The 23,645-nt window shown below is 50.5% G+C and overlaps 1 protein-coding gene across 4 annotated transcripts; it reads left to right on the top strand.

Moving 5' to 3' along the window:
* Positions 1-581: 581 nt before the first annotated feature.
* On the top strand, positions 582-5,427 carry LOC144715069 (protein FAR1-RELATED SEQUENCE 5-like). 4 transcript variants are annotated; one of them, XM_078589952.1, is made up of 2 exons: positions 582-706; positions 1,058-5,427. In XM_078589952.1, exon 2 carries the CDS (start codon positions 1,075-1,077, stop codon positions 3,802-3,804), a length of 2,730 nt encoding a protein of 909 aa, XP_078446078.1. In that variant the 5' UTR covers positions 582-706; positions 1,058-1,074; the 3' UTR covers positions 3,805-5,427. The 4 variants fall into 4 exon arrangements, with proteins under 4 accessions (XP_078446078.1, XP_078446079.1, XP_078446077.1 ...); XM_078589953.1 differs by lacking the exon at positions 582-706 and adding an exon at positions 719-979; XM_078589951.1 differs by lacking the exon at positions 582-706 and adding an exon at positions 719-946.
* The last annotated feature ends 18,218 nt before the right edge of the window (positions 5,428-23,645 follow it).

The raw sequence follows: 23,645 nt of genomic DNA on the forward strand, positions 1-23,645 counted from the left end.
CATCCTCCCCGAGAGATAGAGGCGGATGTTGACAACGAGACGGATATCGATATCGGATATCGGTAATGTACCAACGGACATCCGATATCGTTATCTGTTATCTGGGTTTCAGAAAAAAAACGGATCCCCATACCATAATCCGATGTTGGTATCGGGATGGGCGATCCCTAGAGAGAGGTAATGTGACAGAATAGAGAGAGGTGTAATGAGAGAGAGAGTAGAGAGAGAGAGAGAAAGGTAGAGTATTCCGAGAGAGTAGAGAAAGAAAACTAATGAGAGAGAGAGAAAAGTAATGAGAGAGAGTAGAGAGACAGAGAGAAAAGCAATGAGACCGAGTAGGGATGGAGAGAAAAGCAATGAGAGAGTAGAGAGACAGAGAGAGAAACTTAATGAGATAGAGAGAGGTGTAATGAGAGAGAGAGAGACCAACAACACCTCCAGGGGAGGCTGCCTTTTGGTAAATACGTTGGGTTTCTGCCTTAATGGGCCGTTTATCTGAAGGCCCAGTACAGACAGGCCCACCCCCTGCACTCGCCCACGATGTGGGGGGGGGGGGGGGGGGTTACCGTGCGCAGCGGTTAGCATTAGGGTATCGTCACGTCCCGAGAGGAGAGGATTAGGGTATCGTCACGGCCGCTGCGATCCCCTCACCGCCCTCGCCCATCCCCGCGGAGGAGGAAGATAACCAACGCCCCCTGCACTCAAGGTGAGCTCTCCTATTCTCCTCTCCCCCCCCTCTCTCTCACCCCCTCTCCTGCCTCCCTCTCTCCCTCTCTCTCTTCTCCAGAGCCCTAGCCATGGATTTCTCCATCTCGTGGCAATGGGTCGCAGCGCCCAGCTCGCCCAAGTCTCCGACTTGGGCTTCGAGCGAAGGCTGCAGAGCGCGCGAAAAGCTCGTCTCGCGCGATCTGGGCTTGCGCTCTGAATGGCTTCGGATTTCCTTTCGGTGAGTGCAGCGGCGATCTCCGCCTTGGACAAGGCATGGACCTCGTTTTCCGCCTTGCGATTTCCTTTCGTGGGAGCCTTCTTCTGAATTCGCCGATTTCTTCTCTCTCAGAGTCGGAGACGGTGGGCATGGAGGGGAACGGGAGCGGGGAAGAGGGGTTGATGGAGGAGCACGTAGACCTTGAAGACGACAGCATCAACTTCTGGGCGACGCTCGGGGTCAGCCCCCACGCCCACGCCGCCGGGGCGGAGCACGAGGGCGCCGTGGCGGAGCACCTGGAGCAGCTGCAGCAGCAGCAGGCGATGGCGGCGCTGGCGGCGGACGGGGACGGGCACGGGCACGGGCGGCGCGACCTCTTCGAGGGGGAAGGGGACCCTCGGCTCGAGCCGTTCGTGGGCATGGAGTTCGAGTCGGGCGAGGCGGCGAAGACCTTCTACATCGCCTACGCCGGGCGCGTGGGGTTCTGCGTGCGCATCGCCCGGTCGCGGCGGTCCAAGTGCAACGAGAAGGTGATCATGCTGCGGTTCGTGTGCTCGCGCGAGGGGTGGAGCCGCGAGAAGCGCGTTGTCGAGGGGAAGAAGACGCGGAAGCGGGCGGCGTCCATCCGCGAGGGCTGCCGCGCCATGCTCGAGGTCATCCGCAAGGGCGGCGCCGACGGCCGCTGGCTCGTGACCAAGCTCGTCAAGGAGCACAACCACCCCGTCGGCATGCCCAGCCGCGTCCACTACATCGCCACCGACGCTGACAGCGCGTCCGACCCCTTCCCCGGCATGGAGTTCGACTCTCTGGAGGCCGCCCGCACCTTCTACTACGCCTACGCCAGCCGCCTCGGCTTCGAGGCGCGCGTCCGCCAGTCCCGCCGCTCCCTCCACGACGACTCTCTCAAGATGCTCAAGCTCGTCTGCTCCCGCCACCGCTACCACTCCGCCCGCGACCCCCCCCCCCCTCACCACCACCACCACCACCACCACCATCTGGTGGAGGCGGCGTCGCCTGCGGCGCCGCCGGGCTGCGAGGCGCTGTTCGAGATCGTGCGGCGGGAGGGGGGCAAGTGGGTGTTGTCAAAGCTGGTGGTGGAGCACAGCCACCCGCTGGAGGCCGCGGCGGGGGCGGCGGGGGAGAGGAGCCCGAAGGTGCGGTGCGTGCGGTCGCAGGGGGAGATCCTGGTCATCGCCAAGAACCTGGCCGACACGCGCAGCCTGCTGCTCAGCCAGCACGAGGCCCCCGGCTTCTCCCGGGACGTGCGCTACAACGACCTCGGCCTCGAGGACGCGCAAGCGCTGCTGGAGCACCTCCGCCGGACCCAGGCCGAGAGCCCCGGCTTCGTCTTCTCCGCTCAGCTGCTGGACCGCGGCTTCATGGGCAACGTCTTCTGGGCCGACGCCCGGGCGCGCATGGCGTACCACTTCTTTGGCGACGCCGTCTTCCTCGACACCGCCGCCCTGGCCGCCGACAAGGGCCTCATCCCTCTCGTCGCCTTCGCCGGCGTGAACCATCATCTCCAGCCCGTGGTCTTCGGCTGCGCGCTGCTCGTCGACGACTCCGAAGCCTCCCTGGCCTGGCTCTTCGAGACCTGGCTCGCTGCCATGGCCGACCGCGCCCCCGTCTCGCTGACCACCGAGCTCAGCCCCACCATGGCCGCCGCCGCCGCCAAGGCCCTCCCCGCCACGCGCCACCGCTTCTGCCGCCGTAGCGTCCTCGCCCGGCTACGCGAGGAGCTCGCCGACGTCGCCGCCGCCCACCTGGCGGCGCTGGAGCGGGACCTCGCCTGCTGCCTCGATGCGGCCTCTGACTCCTGTGAGGCGTTTGAGTCCTGCTGGGACGCGCTGCTGGACCGGTACCGCCTCCGCGGCCGCCCCCTCCTGCAGTCGCTACACGGCCTGCGCCACCGCTGGGCGCCGCCCTACCTGCGCGACGCCTTCTTCGCCGACGTGCTGGGCGCGCCGCCGCGGCCCGACAGCGTTGTCCTGGCGTCCGCCGAGAAGTACCTCGGCGCGAAGACGCCGCTGCGGGTGGCCGTGCGGCAGCTGGCGCAGGCGCTGGCGTGGAGGCAGGAGGAGGAGGCGCAGGCCGACCTCGAGACCCTCTTCAACAAGCCCTTCCTGAAGACGGCCTCGCCCATGGAGAAGCAGGCTGCCAGCGTCTACACCCGCGCCGTCTTCGATCGCTTCCAGGAGGAGTTCGTCGAGTCGCTCGGCTACCACGTCGAGAGGCTGGATGAGGGCAAGTACTGCGTCGCCAAGACCGGCGGCGCCGCCTACATGGTGGCGCACAGCGCCGCCTCGAACCGGGCCAGTTGCAGCTGCGGCATGTTTGAGTACGCCGGCATCCTCTGCCGCCACGCGCTGCGGGTCTTCATTGTGGTGGGCGTGCGGACGTTGCCCAGGGACTACGTGCTAAGGCGCTGGACCCGGAACGCCAAGAGCAGTGGCGCGTCGGACGACTGCAGCACGGGGCATTGGGCCGGGCCCGCAGCGGTTGCGGAGGACCCGGCGGCGGCCAGATACGGAGACCTGTGCCGGGACGCGCTCAAGTGCGCGAGGGAGGGAGCCTCGTCGCCTGAGTTCTATAAGGTGGCCAAGGAGGCGCTGCAGAGGGCCGTGGCCGAGGTCGTGGCGGCCAAGCAGAGCAAGGAGCAGCAGACGCTGCACAATTTGGTTAAGTCCCAGAGGGCCAGGAGGCAACAGGCTGCGCTGTCCTTGGCCTCTCACCGGAGACCCCTTGCCGCCAAAGCCCTTCAAAAGCAGCGCGCACCCTCTTCTGTCGATGACCATCCCATCGCCATCGCCAACGCCAACGACAACGACAACGACAGCGACGCCGATAATAAGGAGGTGCTCCCGCATCCTGTCGCTTGATCGGCTGCATTCCTTGATGCACACCCACCCACCCACCCACCCACTTTCCTTTCTTTTAGAGATCCTTCCCACCCTTTGTATGTAGGGTTTGACATTTTGGACCGGGGACCGGTCCGAACCGGGACCGGCGGTCCACCATTTTAGGGTGGACCGGCCCTTCCGGCCGGATCCGGTCCTATGGTCAAACCAGACCGGGACATATCCCCGCTTCCCCCTGCCCCACCGATCGTGTTCCCCTCTCCCCCACTGCAGGAATATTACTGCTGATGAGATCAAGAAGCTTCTGGACATTCTATCTTTCAAGTAGCCGCCGAGGAAGGCCCCACAGCATTGCCCTGCCGTTGTCTATCCCCTGCTGAGCGAGGGTTTTAAAAGACCGGATTTTGAAGCTCCGGCAGAGGCAGCTTCCTTGGCGGAGCCAGAGATGCTGTCAAGAAATGCTTCTCGGACGGAGAAACTTGTAGTTTTCTCGGGTCTGCAAGAAGGCGCAGCGCCAGCGGGGCAGCCCCTAGAATTGCAAGGCCATAACCGTCCCGCTGCCCACGAAGCTCAGCACCTGAACCTAGCCCTGCGCGCACCATGCCGTAGGTGTCGTCCAGGAAGGAGGACCACAATATGGGGATCACGATGGCGAGGTGAGGCCCGTTCACGTCCCGCCATGAAAGTCGTCGCACTGAACCAATGGCTCAGGCCCAAGACAGCGGTCGACAGGGCCCAGCAAACTGTGCCTATTGCCAGCATCGTGGCGCGGTCGTAGCGCAGGACCAGCACCCCCGCCAAGGGCGGTGCCAGCGCTTGCACGAAGTTCCTCGCGTAGGCGAGGCAGCCCAGATCCATTGGACCCACTCCCGAACACTTAGCTCACCTCCTTGTACACCGTGGAAGGAGGATTTTCCTTGCCGCCGGAGGCTGAAGTAGCGACCACGACGGTAGCTGTTCGACTTCCTTGATGGATTCGATCATGGGATGCGGAATGTTGGGTGTCAGGATCAACAAAGAGGAACTATGGGGCAAGATGCTGATGCCTGAGTATCTCGTGCTGGATATGGCGGGTGTGATTCGCGTGGAGGATGCTGATGTGGGCGTGAGGTTTGGCCTCCTGTTCAAATTAATCAGAGAGATAAAAAGTTGAGCACTCCACAAACAAATTTTCCAAACTGCTCAATGCTGCAAACAACTTCTCCTTAATGCCGCAAACAACCAAATTGCTTCTTGAAAGAAAACCGGTATCGCCGCTGATTCTGGGAAAATTACAGCCGATAAAGAAAAATCTCATGCCAAACAAGATTGAGGATTCGTTGGCAGATCTTGGCTGTGCCTAGGCAACGTAGCCACAGGATCTTGAGCATTGCCGCAGGGCATATGACTCTAATACCATGTTAAGAAATGTGAGATGCCCGAAACTAAGAAGATAGAAGTAGAGAAGAAAAGATGAGAAAAAGAGAGAAGGGGCATCTCAGGATCTTCCTCATCAAGCCATTTTGGCTGAAACAACAAAAATCAAAAGAGATAGACGGGGATAAGAGGATAGACAGGGCGACGGGCGGAGCCGCTGCCCTGGGAGACGCAATGTAGTAAGAAAAGCCTCATTGAAACAGGAGCATTACAGGGTTATTTATAGCAGATAGTTTGGATTCGGGCAAACACTACGTATCATCACCAACTCTGTTTTGTTCAAAAAATAGCACCAACTTTCTGTTTTGTTCAAAATATAGCACGCGCCAACAAGAAGACGCCAAGTGGCATCTTCTTTTTTTTGGCTAGCGATGGTCAAAATGCTGACGTGTATTCCACCGTGGTAGCCAGGTGGACTCCACGATGGCATCCACGCCAGGTGGACTCCACGTCAGCATTTTGACCATCGCTGGCTGTTGCCGCCGCTGCCCGTCGCGGGCGGATTCCACCGTGGCTGCTGGTCGCGGGCGGCCGCTGCGGGCGCCCGTCTCTGGCTGCCACCGCCCGTCGCCAGCCGCTGCCGCCGCCGCCGTCCGTCTCCGGCCGCCTCCGCCATCGCCGGCCGCCTCCGCCGTCGCCGGCCGCCCGTCTTTTTCTCACCCTCGCTCACCCTCTTCCTCTGTCCTTCCCGTTTTCTCCTTCTCATCATCTCTCCCTCTCTCCACTCGTTCTCTCTCTCTCGACCTCTCTCCCCCTCTCCTGCTCCCTCTCTCTCCCTCGCTCTCTCTCCTCTCCGTCTCACTGATGACTCTCAATAAGTCATCAAATATTTAGACTTTTAAGTATCAAAGCATCAAGAATATTTAGTTAATTCATGTGAGTTGTCATGCATATGCATTATTTTATAAAATTACTAACCCCACTTGATTCTTCGAATCAAGTGGATTATATTTGACATTTTTTGGTTAGTAAGTTCAGAAACAGGTTAAGACAACCAAAGGAGGACGACAAGAATCAAGAGGAGTTGGCGAAAATTCAAGAAGAAAAAAATTCCAAAAATGCCCCCGGGGCATGTGTTAAGAGAAACCTATAAATACTCTCTTGAGAGTTCATTTTGAGGTTGTCCAGAATTTCTCTCAAGGAAGCTAGGGCTTGGAGAGAAAGGATTTCTGCAGACCCTCCAAGGCTGATGAGCATTGGAGCTGGGAGAGAAGCAAGCTGAGGAGTAGCTGGAGCACGACGATCGTCGCCTTGCCCGGAAGGAGTGACACAAGGAGGCGTGAGCGTTTCAGTTTTAGTGCAATCTTCTTCTCCCTTCTAAGACAATCAGAGTTGGGCTGAAGATCACAAGCTGTGTCTTCAGCATTTCCAATTTCTGTTGTTCCTCTGGTTATGCTTGATTTCGAATCTAATAGTTGATTGAATCGTTTTCCATTCTGTTCTAGCAAAAACTCCATCGTTCTCCACATAAGATCGTGAAATCCATCCCTGCAGAACTTCCAAGCAGCTAGCAACCCAGGCAACAGCCTAGGTTGCCAGCAATCCAAGCCGCGGGGAACAACGCCGCACGCAGCAGCGCTGCGTGCAACAGGCTCACCCGCGCGCAGCACCGCCGCGAGCAGGCTCGCCCGCGCGCAGCAGCGCAGCGAGCAGAGCTCGCCCGCGCGTAGCAGCGTTGCAGGTGGCTCACCAGCGCGCTGAGACGCCGCGAGCAGGCTTGCCTGCCCGCAGCAGCGCTCGCTTGCGCTGGGTGGCAACGTGCAAGCCTGCGTGCAAGTAAGAGCCTGCGTTCAGGCCTACCTGCACGCAGGGTGCTTGCTTATTTGCCCCAAGGGGCAAAGATACACTGTCAGCAGATAAATTCTCTGCTGACTGACCTACTCAGTTAAATTCTATAAAGTTTACTTGTAGAAACTAACTGATAACAATTTAATTGAATTATAGAACTGAACTAAGCAGTCTGAGTTTTAATATACTTCGAATTAAAAAAAAGGAAAATACTCTGAATTTACTTGCTCCCTGTGGATCGACACCCCACTTGCCCTAAGGCTGTGAGGTTATAAATTGTGTTAGATAAGCTCAGTCCCCACACGATTAGATCGATAAATACCCCGTAAAAACACCCCAAAACTGAGATTATCACTCACCCTCACTCCTGCTAGTTCTCTCTGTCTCCCATTCCTCTCTCTCGTGCTCTGTCTCTCGCCCCCTCTCCCCCCTCTCTTTCTCGTTCTCTTGGTCTCTCGCCCAGTTCTCTCCCCTAACGCTTTCTCGTCCTCTCTGTCTCTCATCCCCTCTCTCTTTCTCGTTCTCTCTCTTTCCGCCCCCTCCCTCGCCCGTAGTTTCAGCCTCATTCTTCCACTTGTTCGCCCTCCCTCTCCCCACATTTCTTAACACCTCCCTCTCGCCCTCTCCCCCACTCTCTCCCTCTCGTTTTCTTTTCCTCTCTGTTTCTGTCTCTCTCTGTCTCATTCTCTCTCATTCTCTCTCTCTCTCTCTCTCATTCTCTCTCATTCTCTCTCATATTCTCTCATACGCTCTCCCTCTAGCCTGCTCCCTCTCCCTCGCGCTCTCTTTCCCTACTGAACTCTCTCCTTCTCGCCTGCTCTCTCACTCTCTCTCCCTCTCACTTCCCGTCTCCGGCTCTCCCTGTCACCCCCTCTCTCTCTGTTGCTCTCTCTCGCTTCTACTCTCTTTAGCTACTCCCTCTATCCCTCCATAACTCTTGCAGTCTCTCTCTCTCAGTCTCGCCCTCTCACTCTCTCACCGTCCTTCTCTCTCCCTCTGGTATTATCTGTCTTTCACTCGCGAACAAGTGGAAGAATGAGGCTGAAACTACTGGAGAGGGAGGGGGCGAAAAGAGAGAGAACGAGAAAGAGAGAGGGGATGAGAAACAGAGAGGACGAGAAAGAGTTAGGGGGAGAGAACTGGGCGAGAGACCAAGAGAACGAGAAAGAGAGGGGGGAGAGGGGGCGAGAGACAGAGAGCACGAGAGAGAGGGATGAGAGACAGAGAGAACTAGCAGGAGCGAGGGTGAGACAGAGAGGAAAGAGAGCGAGGAGAGAGGGAGAGACGATGAGAAGGAGAAAATGGGAAGGACAGAGGAAGAGGGTGAGCGAGGGCGAGAAAAAGACGGGCGGCCGGCGACGGCAGAGGCGGCCGGAGACGGACAGCGGCGGTGGCAGCGGCCGGCGACGGGCGGCGGCGGCCAGAGACGGGCGCCCGCGGCGGCCGCCCGTGACGGGCAGCCACGGTGGAATCCGCCCGCGACGGGCAGCGGCGACAACGGCCAGCGATGGTCAAAATGCTGACGTGGAGTCCACCTGGCGTGGATGCCATTGTGGAGTCCACCTGGCTACCACGGTGGAATCCACGTCAGCATTTTGACCATCGCTGGCAAAAAAAGAAGACGCCACTTGGCGTCTTCTTGTTGTTGTGTGCTATATTTTGAACAAAACAGAAAGTTGGTGCTATTTTTTGAACAAAACTTGATGATGATACGTAGTATTTGCCCGTTTGGATTCAGTTATAGCAACGGTCCCTTTCATTGCCGTTTCCTATTTCAACGATTTCCTAATTCTCGATTTCCCTTTGTCTCCTTAACACCCCTGCCTGGTTGCGTTCCACTCTTCTCTCTCCCTCTGGATCCCTCTCTCTCCCGTTCTCTCTCTCTCTCCCGTTCTCTCTCTCTCGCACGCTCTCTCTCTCTCCCATTCTCTCTCTATCTCGCACGCTCTCTCTCTCCCGTTCTCTCTCTCGCACGCTCTCTCTCTCTTTCCCGTTCTCTCTATCTCGCACTCTCTCTCTCTCTCTTTCCCATTCTCTCTCTCACTCTCTCTGTCACTCTCGCTCTCCCGTTCTCTCTCTCGCACACTCTCTCACCCTCTCTCCCGCGTTCTCTCTCTCTCTCATGCTCTCTCTCTCTCTCTCTCCCGCTCTCTCTCTCTCTCTCTCACACTCTCTCTCCCTCTCTCCCGCTCTCTCTCTCTCTCTCTCTCTCTCTCTCTCTCTCTCCCTCTCTCTCTCTCTCTCTCTCTCTCTCTCTCTCTCTCTCTCTCTCTCTCTCGCACACTCTCTCTCCCTCTCTCCTGCGTTCTCTCTCCCTCTCGCATGCTCTATCTCTCTCTCTCTCCCGTTCTCTCTCTCTCTCTCTCGCACACTCTCTCTCCCTCTCGCATGCTCTATCTCTCTCTCTCTCTCCCGTTCTCTCTCTCTCTCTCGCACACTCTCTCTCCCTCTCGCATGCTCTCTCTCTCTCTCCCGTTCTCTCTCTCTTCTTTCTCTCTCTCCCGTTCTCTCTCTCTCGTGTTCTCTCTCTCTCTCCCGTTCTCTCTCTCTCCTTTCTCTCTCTCGTGTTCTCTCTCTCGTGTTCTCTCTCTCTCTCCCGCTCTCTCTCTCTCCCGTTCTCTCTCTCTCCTTTCTCTCTCTCGTGTTCTCTCTCTCTCTCTCTCCCGTTCTCTCTCTCTCGCACTCTCTCTCCACTCTCTCTCTCTCTCTCTCTCTCTCTCGCACACACTCTCTCCCTCTCACGTGCTCTCTCTCTCTCCCGTTCTATCTCTCTCTCTCATGTTCTCTTTCTCCCGTTCTCCCTCTCTCTCTCTCTCTCTCTCTCTCGCACGCTCTCTCTCTCTCCTGTTCTCTCTCTCTCTCCCGTTCTCTCTGTCTCTGTCTGTCTGTCTGTCTGTCTGTCTATCTCTCTCTCTCTCTCTCTCTCGCTCGCTCTCCCCCTCACATTCTCTCTTTCTCTCCCACTCTTTGAGTCCCTCTTTCTTCCTCTCAATCTTGAGAATGTTTATTTTATCCTTGTTTTTTTTCCCCTCCTCCAATGCTGTCAAGTTTGTTTCATTGTATTTCAAGCTATTTTAGGCTTCTCTGCTCTACTCTCTATTCTTATCAAGTTTTCTTGATTTCTTTTAGGCTCCTTCTCTTTTTATTTTATTCTTCTTTTCATCATCCGTTCTTTTTTTAATTTCTTTTTCTCCTCTTTTTTATTATTCTTTTCTTCTCATTTTATTCTTCTTTCTTCTTCTTTCCATCTTATTTTCTTCTTATTTTATTTTTCTTATTTTTCTCATTTTCAAGTCTTCTTTTATTTTTTCTTCTTCGTTGCCATTTTTCTACTATTTTCATTCTTCCTCTTTCCCCTGATTTTCCTATTTCTCATTTTGTTTCTTTATCTTCTTCCTTTTCATCTTCCTTTCTTCTTCTTTAATTCTTCTTTTATTGTTCAATTATTCTTCTTTCGATCTTCTTTTCTTCTTCTCTTTTTATTTTATTCCTCTTTTCATTTTTCAAGATGGGCTTCATAAGGGACTTCAAAACAAATTTTCTCTTTGATGAGAAGTTAATACCATTTTTTGTCTTGACTTTTTGTTCTTTGACTTTGATTAGTCATCATGACTGGACTGGCACCGAACCAAGACCGAACCAGACCAAAACCGAACCGATCCTTAGGTAACGTTTACGTCCTTCCTAAAAGTACAGACCGAATCGGGACCGTCAAACCCTATTTGTATGCCATAACCAACAGTCTTTAGCACATCAGTTCAGTGAGGTGAGACGCTTCTGGCTGACAGCAGACACATATAGATAGACAGATAGATAGATGAAGACAAAGATAGAGAGAGGGGGAGAGAAAGAAAGAGGGGCAGAAAGGTAGATAGAGAGAGGATAGAGGAGAGAGAATGTGTGCGAGAATAGAGTAATAGAGAGACAGACAGACAGACAGAGGATAGAGGAGAGAGAATGTGTGAGAGAAATAGAGTAATAGAGAGATAGACAGAGAGAGAGAGGAGAGAGAGACAGAGGCAGAGAGATGAGAGAGAAGGAGAGGCACAAGCAGAGAGAGGAGAGAGAAACAAAGAGGCAGAGAATGGAGAGAGAAAGAGAGGCACAGACAGAGAGAGGAGAGGTAGGGAGAGGAGAGAGAAAGAGAGGCATGGAGAGAGAGGGGACAGAGATAAAGAGGCAGAGAGAGAGAGATGTTAAGGAGTCGTCAAACTCCTCTAATGAGTCAGCCAACTCGCCATGTGGATAGCACTGTCAGCAGCCATATGGATAGGGACTTAATCAGATTAGCTAGTAATAAATTGTCACGTATCCTATACTCGTTATGAGATTTAGCGATCAGGATTAAATATAGGTTTAAAAATAGTTAGGAAAGTAGAGGGCTAGGATTAAATCGTAGATAAGAAATATATCAACGGCCTGGATTTATTCACACATCCGTTATAACTATTTATAACGGATAGGATTAAACCATAGATCAACGAATAGGATTTAAATATAGATATCCATTGTAACCAGTTATAACGGATAGGATCTAAAACCAAAAGTTTCTATTATTACTCTACTATACGATATTATAAATTTACAACCAACATAATCACTTAATTTTTGAGGAATTACAATGATCTTCTAATCACCAATCTTGGTGTGTCTCATCTTCTTCTTCTTCTCTCTTTTCCTTCTCTTCTGCCTTCTTTTCTTCCAAGAATCTTTATAAGAGATAGGACAGAGAGATAGATAGAGGAGAGAGAGTCAAAGAGGGAGAGAGAGAGAGGAGAGCGAGACAAAAAGGCACATAGAGAGAGGAGAGTTCACGAGGTGAGAGAGAGAGGAGAGAGAGAGGCTAATACAGGATGACTAGAGGAAACAGGATGGGATAACGACGGATATAGGATGTTGGGCAACTAAGCAAAAGGGTAGGATAAAACCAGACCACAAAATCACACGATCGCTTTCAAGAATTAAATCCAATGAAATTGTGGTGGTGCAGCCCCTTTCCTCGTCGGGGGCAGGAGTACTGTCGTCAACCACCGCGATGATACTAAGCACCAAAATCAATAAATTCGAATGATCGTCCGTTTGAAGATTCAAAAACCATTTCAACTAATCGCTTGAAAATCTTAAATCCAAAGCAAACCCGACGGCGGTGGATGAACTCTCGAGGAATACTAGACAAAGAACACGGAACACAAGAGAGTTTAGGAGTACCTCAGCACCAGATAATGCGCCGCGAGGTTGCGGGGAATTCTCAAAGCATCGTTGGCGGGACGATTGACGTGCGCTTCGATAGGGTGTCGTGGATCCAACTGCGTGGTCAGTTGATGGGGGGTCAAGGGGGGAGTCGACCCCTTGCGGGGTGCGGGGCAACGCCCCAACACTTAAATGATATGCGCGGTAATCAGTGGCTGCGAGGGCGTCCGGGGGCACGGCGGGCATGCGCTAGCGGCCGGGGACTCTTCGGGCACAAGCGGATGGACGCGCAGGTGGCGGGTGCGGGCGACCGGCGTGGGCAGCTCGCTAGGGTGGTCGGTGGGGGCAGCCTGTGTGGGTGGCTGGCGCGGGCGGCTAGCGTGGGCAGCCCGCTAGGGTGGCTGGCGCGGACGGCCTGTGTGGGCGACCTGCGTGGACGGCCTGCTCGGGCAGGCCTTGCACGGGCGGCGGGTGCAAGCAAGCCTTGCACGGGCGGCCGGCGCGAGCAGCTTGCTGGGGTGGCCGGTGCAAGTGGCCTGTGTGGACGGCCTACGCGGGCAGCCTGCGGGGGTAGGGTTTGTGCGAGCAACCGGCATGGGCAGCCGGCTTGGGTGGCCAGCGCGGGTGACTTGTGTGGACGGCCTGCGCAGGTAGCCTATGTAGGCACGGCTTGCGCGGGCTTGCTAGGCGGAAGACCGGGGGTGATGGTGGTGACAGCATTGGTAGCGGCAATTGGAGAGGGAGAGAGGGGTAGTGCAAATCCTCCAAGAAGAAAGAAACTTCAGTTCTTGAAATAAATTTGCCAATTGTTCTTTTGCAACATTGGCCTACATATAGGCCTTGGAGGAAATAGAAAATACGAGAAATGACATAAAATAAAATTGGATGACGTGTTATCGTGTCACGTCAAAGGGTGGTTGATGGCGAGGACGCCAACACATCGACATTGGACGCGTCACCATCGTCAACTGAAGTCAACGCCGTCGCTATGGACACTCCGCCACCGTCAACCGAAGTCAATGCCGCCGCTACGTCGCCACCATCATTGGACAAAGTCAACACACTGGCATCACGCATGTCTCCACGCACGCACGCTCCTTCACGCATCATGACACGTCGCCAATGGTACATCAACAATTTCCCCTTGACGTGACACGAAGTATGTCTCTCGTCTTTAATTTCTCGTCTTTAATTTCTCATCTTTAATTTCTCATCTTTAATTTCTCGTCTTTAATTTCTTGTCTTTAATTTCTCGTCGTTAAGTTATATTTTCTCTTTCCTCCAAGGCCTATATGTACAGGCCATTGTTTCAAGAAACAGTTAGGCAAGTTTATTTCAAGAATTGAGTTATCTTTCTCTTCTTGGAGTACTTGCCCCAACCCTAGCCTCCCCTTCTCCTCCGATCGCCGCCGCCATTGCCGCCCTTGTCGCCGTCGCCGTCGCCATCACCGCCCTTGTCCCCGTCGTCGTCGCCGTCGCCGCCCTCCTAGCCGCTGCCGTCGCCGCCCTCGTTGCCGCCGCCGTCGCCGCCCTCGTCGCCGCCGCCGGTTACCACCCACCCTCCATTCTCTCTCCCTTTCCTTCTCTCTTACTTCTACTCTCTCTCTCTTCCGCCAGCCCTTGCGGCGCACGTGGCCGCCCGCGCACATCGCACACCAGCCGATAGCCCTCGTCGCGCACGCGGCCAACGCACACGCCGTGCACCGACCGCCAGCCGCGCCACGCACGCCGCGCGCCGGCCTAGCACTCGTTGTGCTCGCGGCCACCCGCGCAAGTCGCGCGTCGGCCCCAGAGCTCACTGTGCACTTGGCCACCCGCGCACGCCGTGCCTCGGCCCTAGAGCTCGCCGCACTTACGGCTGCCGGCGCACGCCGCGCGTCGGCCCCCAGCGCTCGCCGCGCACTTGGTCGCCCACGCACGCCATGCTTGTATCGTTGTCGACGCTGTCCAACGCTTCATCATCGATGCCGTCCAACGCTTCGAGCCGCATGTGCTCTGGGTGCGCAGAGCGCACGGAGCGCGTGGAGCAGCGCGCGTGGGCGCTGAGCGCACGGAGCGTGCGATGCACCAAAACTCGCGCGGAGAGTGCTTCGTGCGCTCCGCACACCCTACGCGCGCTTCACGCACGCGGGTATTCGCCTACGCTTGAATCTCTGACAACGACACTACTCAATACCAGGGTGGCGCAGCCTTAGCACAGGAACGGTGTAGGAACACGACTTGAGTCCACAAGCCTTGCTCTACTTGAAGTAGCTAAGTCCTGAATCCATAGAACTAGCTTCTCCAACCCTTGAGTCCACAAGGGGTTGTACTTGAATCCACAAGCACAGAAGCACTCTCTAACAAAGAGAACACTCAGAGGGGAGAAACAAGAGTTTCAACAAGACATAGGTTTCAATAATTCAGTCAGGGGTACATGGGGGCCTTATATAGGCCACAAGGAGTGCAGGGTAGTCCATAATGACTGTACCCATGACAAGACAAGTCAAAACATTGAGAAAAACAAATCTGACAAGCTAAAATAGAGGATAAGCAGCTTGTCAGGCCTGAGCAGAGATATCCTGCAAATTTTGGGCCTTCTAGAAGCTGTCAGGAGATATTTTGTGTGGCTCAAGAAGATCTTGATGGGACAAAACAGAAGATTTGCAGATCTGACAAGTAAGAGCAGAGATTCTGGCAGAGGATTCAGTCAGAAGATCTTGTCAGAGATAATCTTGTCAGAAGATCTTGTCAGGGAAAATCCTGTCAGAATATCTTGTCAGAGAAAATCCTGTCAGAGGATTTTGAGGGGCTCTAGGTATAATTCTGCAGTTTCTGTCAGTTCTAGAAGAATCTCCTTCATGGGCCACAACTTGCTAATGGGCCTTAGAAAATGGGCTTCTGGGCTGCGTCAGACGCCCCTTCTTCAAAAGAACTCGTCCCCGAGTTATCTTCTGCAGCAAAGTACTCATATATGTCACTTACATTGAATGTTTTGGAGATTTCCATTTCCTCTGGAAGGTCAATGACATATGCATTGTCACTAATTTTCTTCAGTATCTTGTAAGGCCCATACTTCTTTGGCTTCATCTTGTTGTAGGTGCCCACGGGGAACCTCTCCTTGCGCAGGAAGACCATAACCATATTGCCTTCAGCAAAGATCTTCTTGCGTCGTTTCTTGTTTGCCGCCTCCTGGTATTTTGCATAACTGGCAGTAAGAGTGTCATGCACATTGCTATGGACAGACTTGATGTAGTCTGCCATGTTGGCCGCCGCTAAGCCTTTGCCTTTGTGTAGCGGTAGTTACAGGAGGTCTAGAGGAATCTTGGGAGGATAAATATACACGATTGAGAATGGGTATTGCTTAGTTGAGCGATTCACCATGGAGTTATAAGCAAACTCAGCTTGTGCAAGGGTGAGATCCCATTGCTTTGGCTTGTCTCCAGAAAGACACCGAATAAGGTTTCCCAGTGTTCTGTTGACAACTTCTGTTTGGCCATCTGTCTGAGGGTGACAGGTTGAGCTAAACTTAAATATGGTCTTGAACCGGCGCCATAGTGTCACCCAAAAGTGAGACAGAAACTTGGAGTCTCGATCTGAGGTGATCGTCTCTGGCACTCCGTGAAGGCGTACAATTTCTTTGAAGAACAGATTGGCCACTTGAACCGCATCATTTGTCGTCTTGCATGGTAGGAAGCGAGCCATCTTGGAGAACCTGTCAACCACAACAAAAACAGAGTCTGCACCTCGTTGTGTGCGGGGTAAACCCAACACAAAGTCCATGGATATATCTGTCCAAGGATGTTCAGGAATTGGCAGAGGAGTGTACAGGCCTGTGTTTTGAGCTTGTCCCTTGCTGCTTTGGCAAATGCTGCAATGCCGGAAAAAGTTTTCGACATCCTTCTTCATTTGTGGCCAATAGTATCGTGCCTCAAGCAACTGGAGGGTCTTGTCGCGTCCAAAGTGACCACCAAGACCACCCGAGTGCAGCTCCCTCAATAACTTCTCCCTCAATGATGTGCGGGGGATGCAGAGCTGATCTCCGCGAAACAAATAGTCCTCCTGAAGGTGGAATCCCCTCTTTGCATTTCTCTCAATGCAAGCCTTCCAGATTACAGCAAAATCTTCATCATCTGCATACAACTCCTTCAGGTGCTAAAAACCAAACACTTCAGTGCGAAGGCTTACCAAACAGGCAGTCTTGCGACTTAGTGCGTTACCTTATTTGAAACTCCAGACTTATGCTTTATGACAAAAGTAAAACGCTGGATAAAGGAAACCCAACGTGCATGCATCCGGTTGACGGAGGTCTGGCTCTTTAACGACTTCAAAGCTTGATGATCAGTGAATAACACAAACTCACGTTGGATCAAGTAGTGCTCCCATGTCTGCAATGCTCGCACCACGGCATAGAATTCAAGCTCGTAGGTCGTCCACTTCTTTCTTGCATCAGATAGCTTTTCGCTGTAAAAAGCCACTGGACGGCCTTCTTGGGATAGTACTGCTCCAACTCCGACAACTGAAGCATCACAATCAACTTGAAACAGTTTATCAAAATCAGGCAAGGCTAAAACAGGAGCAGAACATAGTTTGCCTTTAATTTCTCCAAAACTCTTCTCCGCTTCCTCACCCCATGAGAATCTCCCTTTCTTCATGCATTCAGTGATTGGAGCCATGATGGCGCTAAAATTCCGAATGAACCGCCGATAAAACGAGGCAAGTGCATGGAAACTTCGCACCTGATGGATGTTTGTGGGAGCCGGCCAATCCTGAATTGCTTTGATCTTCTCTTCATCAACTTGTATTCCGTCGGCATTAACCACATATCCAAGAAAGACTACACTGCTAGTCATAAAACAACATTTCTTGGAATTTATGTATAGTTCATTCCTTTGCAGCACGCTTAAAACTTCTCGCAGATGCAACATGTGTTATCCCTCAATTGTGCTATAGATCAATATATCATCAAAGTAAACAACCACAAATTTTCCAATAAAGGGTTGTAGTACCTGATTCATCATCCTCATAAATGTGCTGGGAGCATTAGAGAGGCCGAATGGCATAACAAGCCACTCGTACAGACCTGCCTTTGTCTTAAATGCAGTCTTCCACTCATCCCCCTAGCGAATTTGAATCTGATGGTATCCACTCTTCAAGTCGATCTTCGAAAATACCTTGGAGCCACATAACATATCCAGCATATCATCAAGTCGCAGAATTGGGAAGCGATATTTTACCGTGATCTTGTTGATTGCTCGACTGTCGACACACATCCTCCAGCTCCCATCTTTTTTTGGCACCAACAAAGTAGGAACAGCACATGGGCTCATGCTTTCCCTTATGAGTCCATTCTGCAACAGCTCATCCACTTGATCCTGCAAAATTTGATTCTCCTTTGGGCTCATTCTGTAGTGGGGCAAATTTGGCAAACTTGCTCCTGGAACGAGGTCAATGTGGTGCTAGATATCCCTCATCGGTGGAAGAGTAGAGGGTGTCTTCTGAATATCTGGAAACTCAAGTAGGAGCTTTTGCACCTCTTTAGGGATTTCAGGAGAACCACATGGGTGAGGATCCATCTTCTGTACAACAAACACAACATTAGGGTTTTCATCAATGCAAGAAAATAACTCCTTTCTGTCAATCAGCATCGTCGCCTTTTTCTTCTTGCTAGGAGCAGGCCTGCTGGTCATGGGATTGAGCACAAATTTCTGACCATCTTTGAAGAAGGTAAAGCAATTCTTTCTTCCTCTGTGGGTTGCATCACGATCAGATTGCCACAGCCGCCCAAGGATGATGTGGCAAGCATTCATATCCACAACATCACATTGTACTTCATCCACATATTTCTCACCAATGGAGAATTTCACCAGACAAGTATCACTGACTTTGGCCCCAATATCATCATGAATCCACCCGATCTCATAAGGTTGGGAATGTGGCTCTGTCTTCAAATCTAGCTTCTTCATCATGTTTAGAGAAACGATATTTTCACTACTTCCTCCATCAATAATGATGTCGCATACCTTGTCTCAGACGGTGCACCGAGTGCGAAAGATGTTCCGTCGTTGAGGGTGTTCTTCCTTCCTTGGGGTGAACATGAGCCTCCTCAGAACAAGAGAGAGAGGTTCCCCGCAGTCGCCCTCCATGACGTTTTCTTCAAACTCCTCGTTCTCATCTTCAAGCTCCTCTTCTTCATCATCATTTGCATCTGCATAATTGATCACCTTTCGAGTAGGGCAAACATTAGATTTGTGCCCTTCCTCATTGCATCGATAGCACTTCCCCACAATATTTGGTGCATATGGGTTCTTCGTTGTTGAGCTCCTCCCAGGTGCTGCTGAGCCAGTCGGTCTCGGGGTAAAAGAATTTGACCGCCCATTGTGCCCTTGATTTTCTCCAGCGTGCCAGACACCATCTTGCAAGGGGGAAGGTCCACCTTGTGCGGTGCGAGATCTTGGCCTTCTTTGCATGAGATGCTCAACTCTCTCCGCCGCCAACACCACATCAGTAAGCTTGTGAAACGGCTGGACAGAAAGCTTTTCTTCAATATCTCACCGCAAGCCATTCTTGTATCTCGCTATACAGTACTCCTCAAGCTCATTCAAATCAAGCCTTGTTTGTAGTCGATAAAACTCTTCAGTATAGGCACACACAAATCTATTTTGCTGCTGGCAAACTTGATACTGTTTATATAAAACTTGTCCATAATCGGGTGGAAGAAATCGACCTTTCAGCAGCTTCTTCATCTTTTCCCACTTTCGAACAGGCTCCTTTCCAGATCGCGTTCGCGTAGTCTACACCTGCTCCCACAAAGCGGATGCACAACCCTTGAACTTGTAAGAGACCACCTTTGCTTGTTTCTCTTCTGGGACCTTTGTGTAGTCAAAGAATCTTTCTACTTCAGCAAGCCAATCAAGGAACTCCTCTATTTCCAAGGTTCCATTGAAATGAGGTATCTCCATCTTCATGCGATATTCTTCTTCATGCCGGCTTCTGGCAGTTGTGGAAGAGGAAAAGTCCACATCTTGTGCAACTTTGTAACGCCTTGCATCCTCTCCAAAAGATCTTGCATCAGATCCTTTTCTTGGGTTTTGACTGTGAGGGGATTGCTCAAAAGCAGTAATACGTGACAAAATTTGTTTCAACGTATCATGCACATTGTTGAAGTGCTCTTGAACAAAATCTCTCAAATCATAAAGCTCTTGCCTTAAAATAGCTGTTACTTCAGCTGAAGCATCTTCCTCAGTCTATGCTGTCTTGCCTCTTGACATCCTTTGACGTTGATGCTGGAACGATAGACTTGCTCTGATAGCCTTAGCATAGGAACGGTGTAGGAACACGACTTGAGTCCACAAGCCTTGCTCTACTTGAAGTAGCTAAGTCCTGAATCCATAGAACTAGCTTCTCCAACCCTTGAGTCCACAAGGGGTTGTACTTGAATCCACAAGCACAGAAGCACTCTCTAACAAAGAGAACACTCAGAGGGGAGAAAAAAGATTTTCAACAAGACATAGGTTTCAATAATTCAGTCAGGGGTACATGGGGGCCTTATATAGGCCACAAGGAGTGCAGGGTAGTCCATAATGACTGTACCCATGACAAGACAAGTCAAAACATTGAGAAAAACAAATCTGACAAGCTAAAATAGAGGATAAGCAGCTTGTCAGGCCTGAGCAGAGATATCCTGCAAATTTTGGGCCTTCTAGAAGCTGTCAGGAGATATTTTGTGTGGCTCAAGAAGATCCTGATGGGACAAAACAGAAGATTTGCAGATCTGACAAGTAAGAGCAGAGATTCTGGCAGAGGATTCAGTCAGAAGATCTTGTCAGAGATAATCTTGTCAGAAGATCTTGTCAGGGAAAATCCTGTCAGAATATTTTGTCAGAGAAAATCCTGTCAGAGGATTTTGAGGGGCTCTAGGTATAATTCTGCAGTTTCTGTCAGTTCTAGAAGAATCTCCTTCATGGGCCACAGCTTGCTAATGGGCCTTAGAAAATGGGCTTCTGGGCTGCGTCACAAGGCCATTCAACACCCAGAACGCCCAGATACTTTATTCCAGTGGGCCATACAACGCATGGTCGCCTAGTCTCGTCACGACCAGAATTCCCCACAGCCTCTTCACGCACTCTGGTGCCGAGGTAAGCTTGAACTCTTTGGTGTCGATGTGTTCTTCGTCCAGTATTCTGCGGGAATCCTCCACCGCCGAGTGATTTGATTTGATTTGGAATTCCCTAAAATTCTCTCAATCATGAGATTTCCTCGTGACGTGAATTCGTGTGTTGGATTTGGTGCTTCGGCATCGTCGTAGTGGTAGAAGTTAGGCTCGTGTAGCGGATCAAGTACATCTCTTAATGGTATGAACTATGATCTAGATGCATGTGATTTTCTTCCAAATGGTTTGGATATCTCGCAGGGTGAGGAACAGACATGAAAATCAAAGGATTGAAGTACTATCATGATGTCGGACGTCGTCGAGGACGTCGTCCGGTCGACACCGAATATGATTGTTCGATGCCGATAAGGGATAAGTATCAGATTACGACAGTGTCGTCGTCTGACGGTTACCCTAACGGGTATGTAACTACAGAGTGATGAATGCCCTATGTTTCGTACGTGCAGACTCGAACTCGAGGGAGGCGCCGAGCTCCATGCTTGGACGGGAGTCGCCGAGTGACAGTGACGGTAGTCTCTCGAACCTCGTTAGAGTGACGCGGACGTCTATGATCGAACGTAATCAATCCGTAGGGCTCGCACATAACGGACGTACTCGTCCCTAACGGTAAGACACTCAAAGACGTAGTTTCTCTCGTTTAGCCTCTCTCACCTTCCTAGCCCGAGCGTGGTGGAGTCAGGACGTCAAATTTAGTAAAATTTGGTAAATTTGGTTATCCCCTCTACTAAAAAATGATCTTCATGGAAGGGGAGAATACTTCTTAAGTTTCTTACAAATGGATAAAGATGTTTGTAAATTTTTGAAGGATTTATTAGCAGAAAGTGGTCCAGTTGAGGAAGATTATTTTCTCAGAAAAATGAAAACTATTAAGGTGCACATTGCTGAAATCTTGAATTTACATTTTTGTGAAGATGAAGTATTTGGGTATGAGGACTCACAATCAGATGCTTCTAAGTTAAATTTTCAGGATGATATGTGAGAAACGGTGGAAAGAGATGATGAAGGTCAGTTTGAAAACACCCATCCTCATCTTAAAGAGTATCAACCTCCTATTCCATTTCCGGAAGCACTGCGTACTGGAATTGTATGTAAACCCACATACAATAGAAATGGAGAAGAGAGGAATGAATTTTCAAGACATGATTCTTTTGGAAATTTGTGCAAGGATAACATTGGGGAGTCAAGGATCTCAATGGAAGAAGTGGATGAAATAATCTCTGATGTTCACATGTTGTTTCTTGAGGACAGAAATCATGTGAAGGAAATAGCAATGTGAAGGCTTCCATGAGGATGGTATTGATGGATATAGAAATGGAAAAAAATTTTTGTAGTACGCCTAGTGAATTATTTGAACTTCAACCTAGGACAAGGATGAAAAAACTTTGTAATGAAGTTGAGGTTGAACCTTTCTTATGCAAAATTCTTTTTACAGATTGGCATGATCATTTCTTTGAATTGAAATGGGAATTTTCTAGCACAGTTTTCATTACATTTGATCTGTTTAGTGTTTTACTTCTGCGGAAAAAAATTATAAGGAAACTCATTCTCAAATATCGGTATGTACACATGGGCATCGAGTTTCTTATACACGATGCTTTGAATTTAATTTTATGATTGAGACAATATTTAGTTTGATTTATTTTCCTTTTCTTAATGGGAACTGGGATACTTTTCTGATTCTCCTTTACGTCCTTTTTGTATTTCTTTAGCTGTCACACCAAGTAGGTGGAGCCCACATGAAGGAGGGATCAAGGGATGCAACCTTACCATAAGGAGGAGCAGGATGTTGACTAAGCTGGAGCAATTGTGACGCATGATACAGCCAAGGCTTATTCAGGATTTTTATATACTATCTCAATGGAGAGCCACAACGTCCATCTTCACTGTTTGTCGTTCTTTCCCCCAACTTTTCTTTTTGGTTATTTTCTTATTTGCGCATTGAGGACCATGCATGTTTTAGTAGGGGGGAAGCTAGTTCATTGTATATGGCAACCCATTTATAGAATTTAATTTTGATGAATATTACATGAATTGAACCTGCTCAGATCCATGATTAATATCCATATACATGAATCTTATTTTTCATCCATGGGTTTGGGAACATGTGTAGAGAAGTAAGCTCCTAGAGCAGATCAAGAGCATGTTAGAGGTGGAATATTGGTGATTTTGAGCAATATGGGGTTCAATTCAATTTGGAGAGGGTGTCTCGTGGGTGATTAGATGATGGAAAGTCTAAGGGTAGAAGCTCTATGTTCCAAAGGTAGAGTGATGAGTGAATTGAGATCCCCCATTCCATCAGTTTGAAGTAATCGATCCCACTTGTGTATATTGTCTCACCATTAGCATACTCTTAGTTCAAGATAGGAGTGAGTCATTCTCTAAGTCCTTTCCATAGAGTACATCGTCTTCACCCACCTCATTGTTCCACACACTTTACATCTTATCCATCATCAAGTTGATTACATAAATTCAATTTCCCACACATTTCACATTCTACCAATCATCACCTTGATTCCACTACCGAGGATACACCTATCTCCCAAGTACATCTATCTTCCTTTCCACGATATCAATACGATATCGCCTCTTTGCCTCTTTTTCTGTTTATGATTCGCTCTGCACTATGTCAATCTATTTCTTCTGTCCATTCTTTCTTGACCGCTTTGATTGGTATGTCATTCATGATAGTTGCCATAAGATGTTTGGAAACCACTCAATGGAAGGTGTTTTATTTTTTTATGTTCCTCTTCTATTCGAAAAAAAAATAAGAAGAAAAAAAAGTTTAATATTGAGAAGAAAAAGGAAAAAAAATTTGGGAAAGAAGAAGAAGAAGAAGAAAGAGAAGAAGAAAGAGAAGAAGAAGAAGAAGAAAAAGAAGAAGAAATAGGAGGAGGAGCTTTAACGTGTATGGGTTTCTTATGTTAAATCTCCCTTCATGGTTATATTGTTCTCTATCTTTGTATCATCATATTGGTCCCATCTTTTCTATCTCCCCCATTTCTTCTAAAATCTTCGGAGTAAGTTATCTTAGGTAGCACCACATCCTTTGGACCATAAATTTATCCCATTGTTAACGCCTTCCCTAACCCCTTCACAAGGCTTCCATCTTCCCTATCACGATCTTTACAATTCCGCCATATCTTCTTCTTGTTATCTTCCATATTCTGTGTTCAACAGAAGGAGGAAATTGGCTTCTTCTATTCTTGGGTAGGAGAAAAGCTAATGGAGAGACAAGTACTAGGTGGCCGCCACCCCAGGAGAGAGTGATCGTGCTTGCGAGAGATGTGACGCCAGTATGAAATGAGTGAAGCGAGAT

Source organism: Wolffia australiana, chromosome 18, assembly GCF_029677425.1.
Source record: "Wolffia australiana isolate 7733 chromosome 18, ASM2967742v1".
Taxonomy (NCBI): Eukaryota; Viridiplantae; Streptophyta; class Magnoliopsida; order Alismatales; family Araceae; genus Wolffia; species Wolffia australiana.

Bases quoted from the DNA above. Each gene is read 5' to 3' on its own strand.
- LOC144715069 (XM_078589950.1), top strand. From the start codon at position 982: ATGGACCTCGTTTTCCGCCTTGCGATTTCCTTTCGTGGGAGCCTTCTT.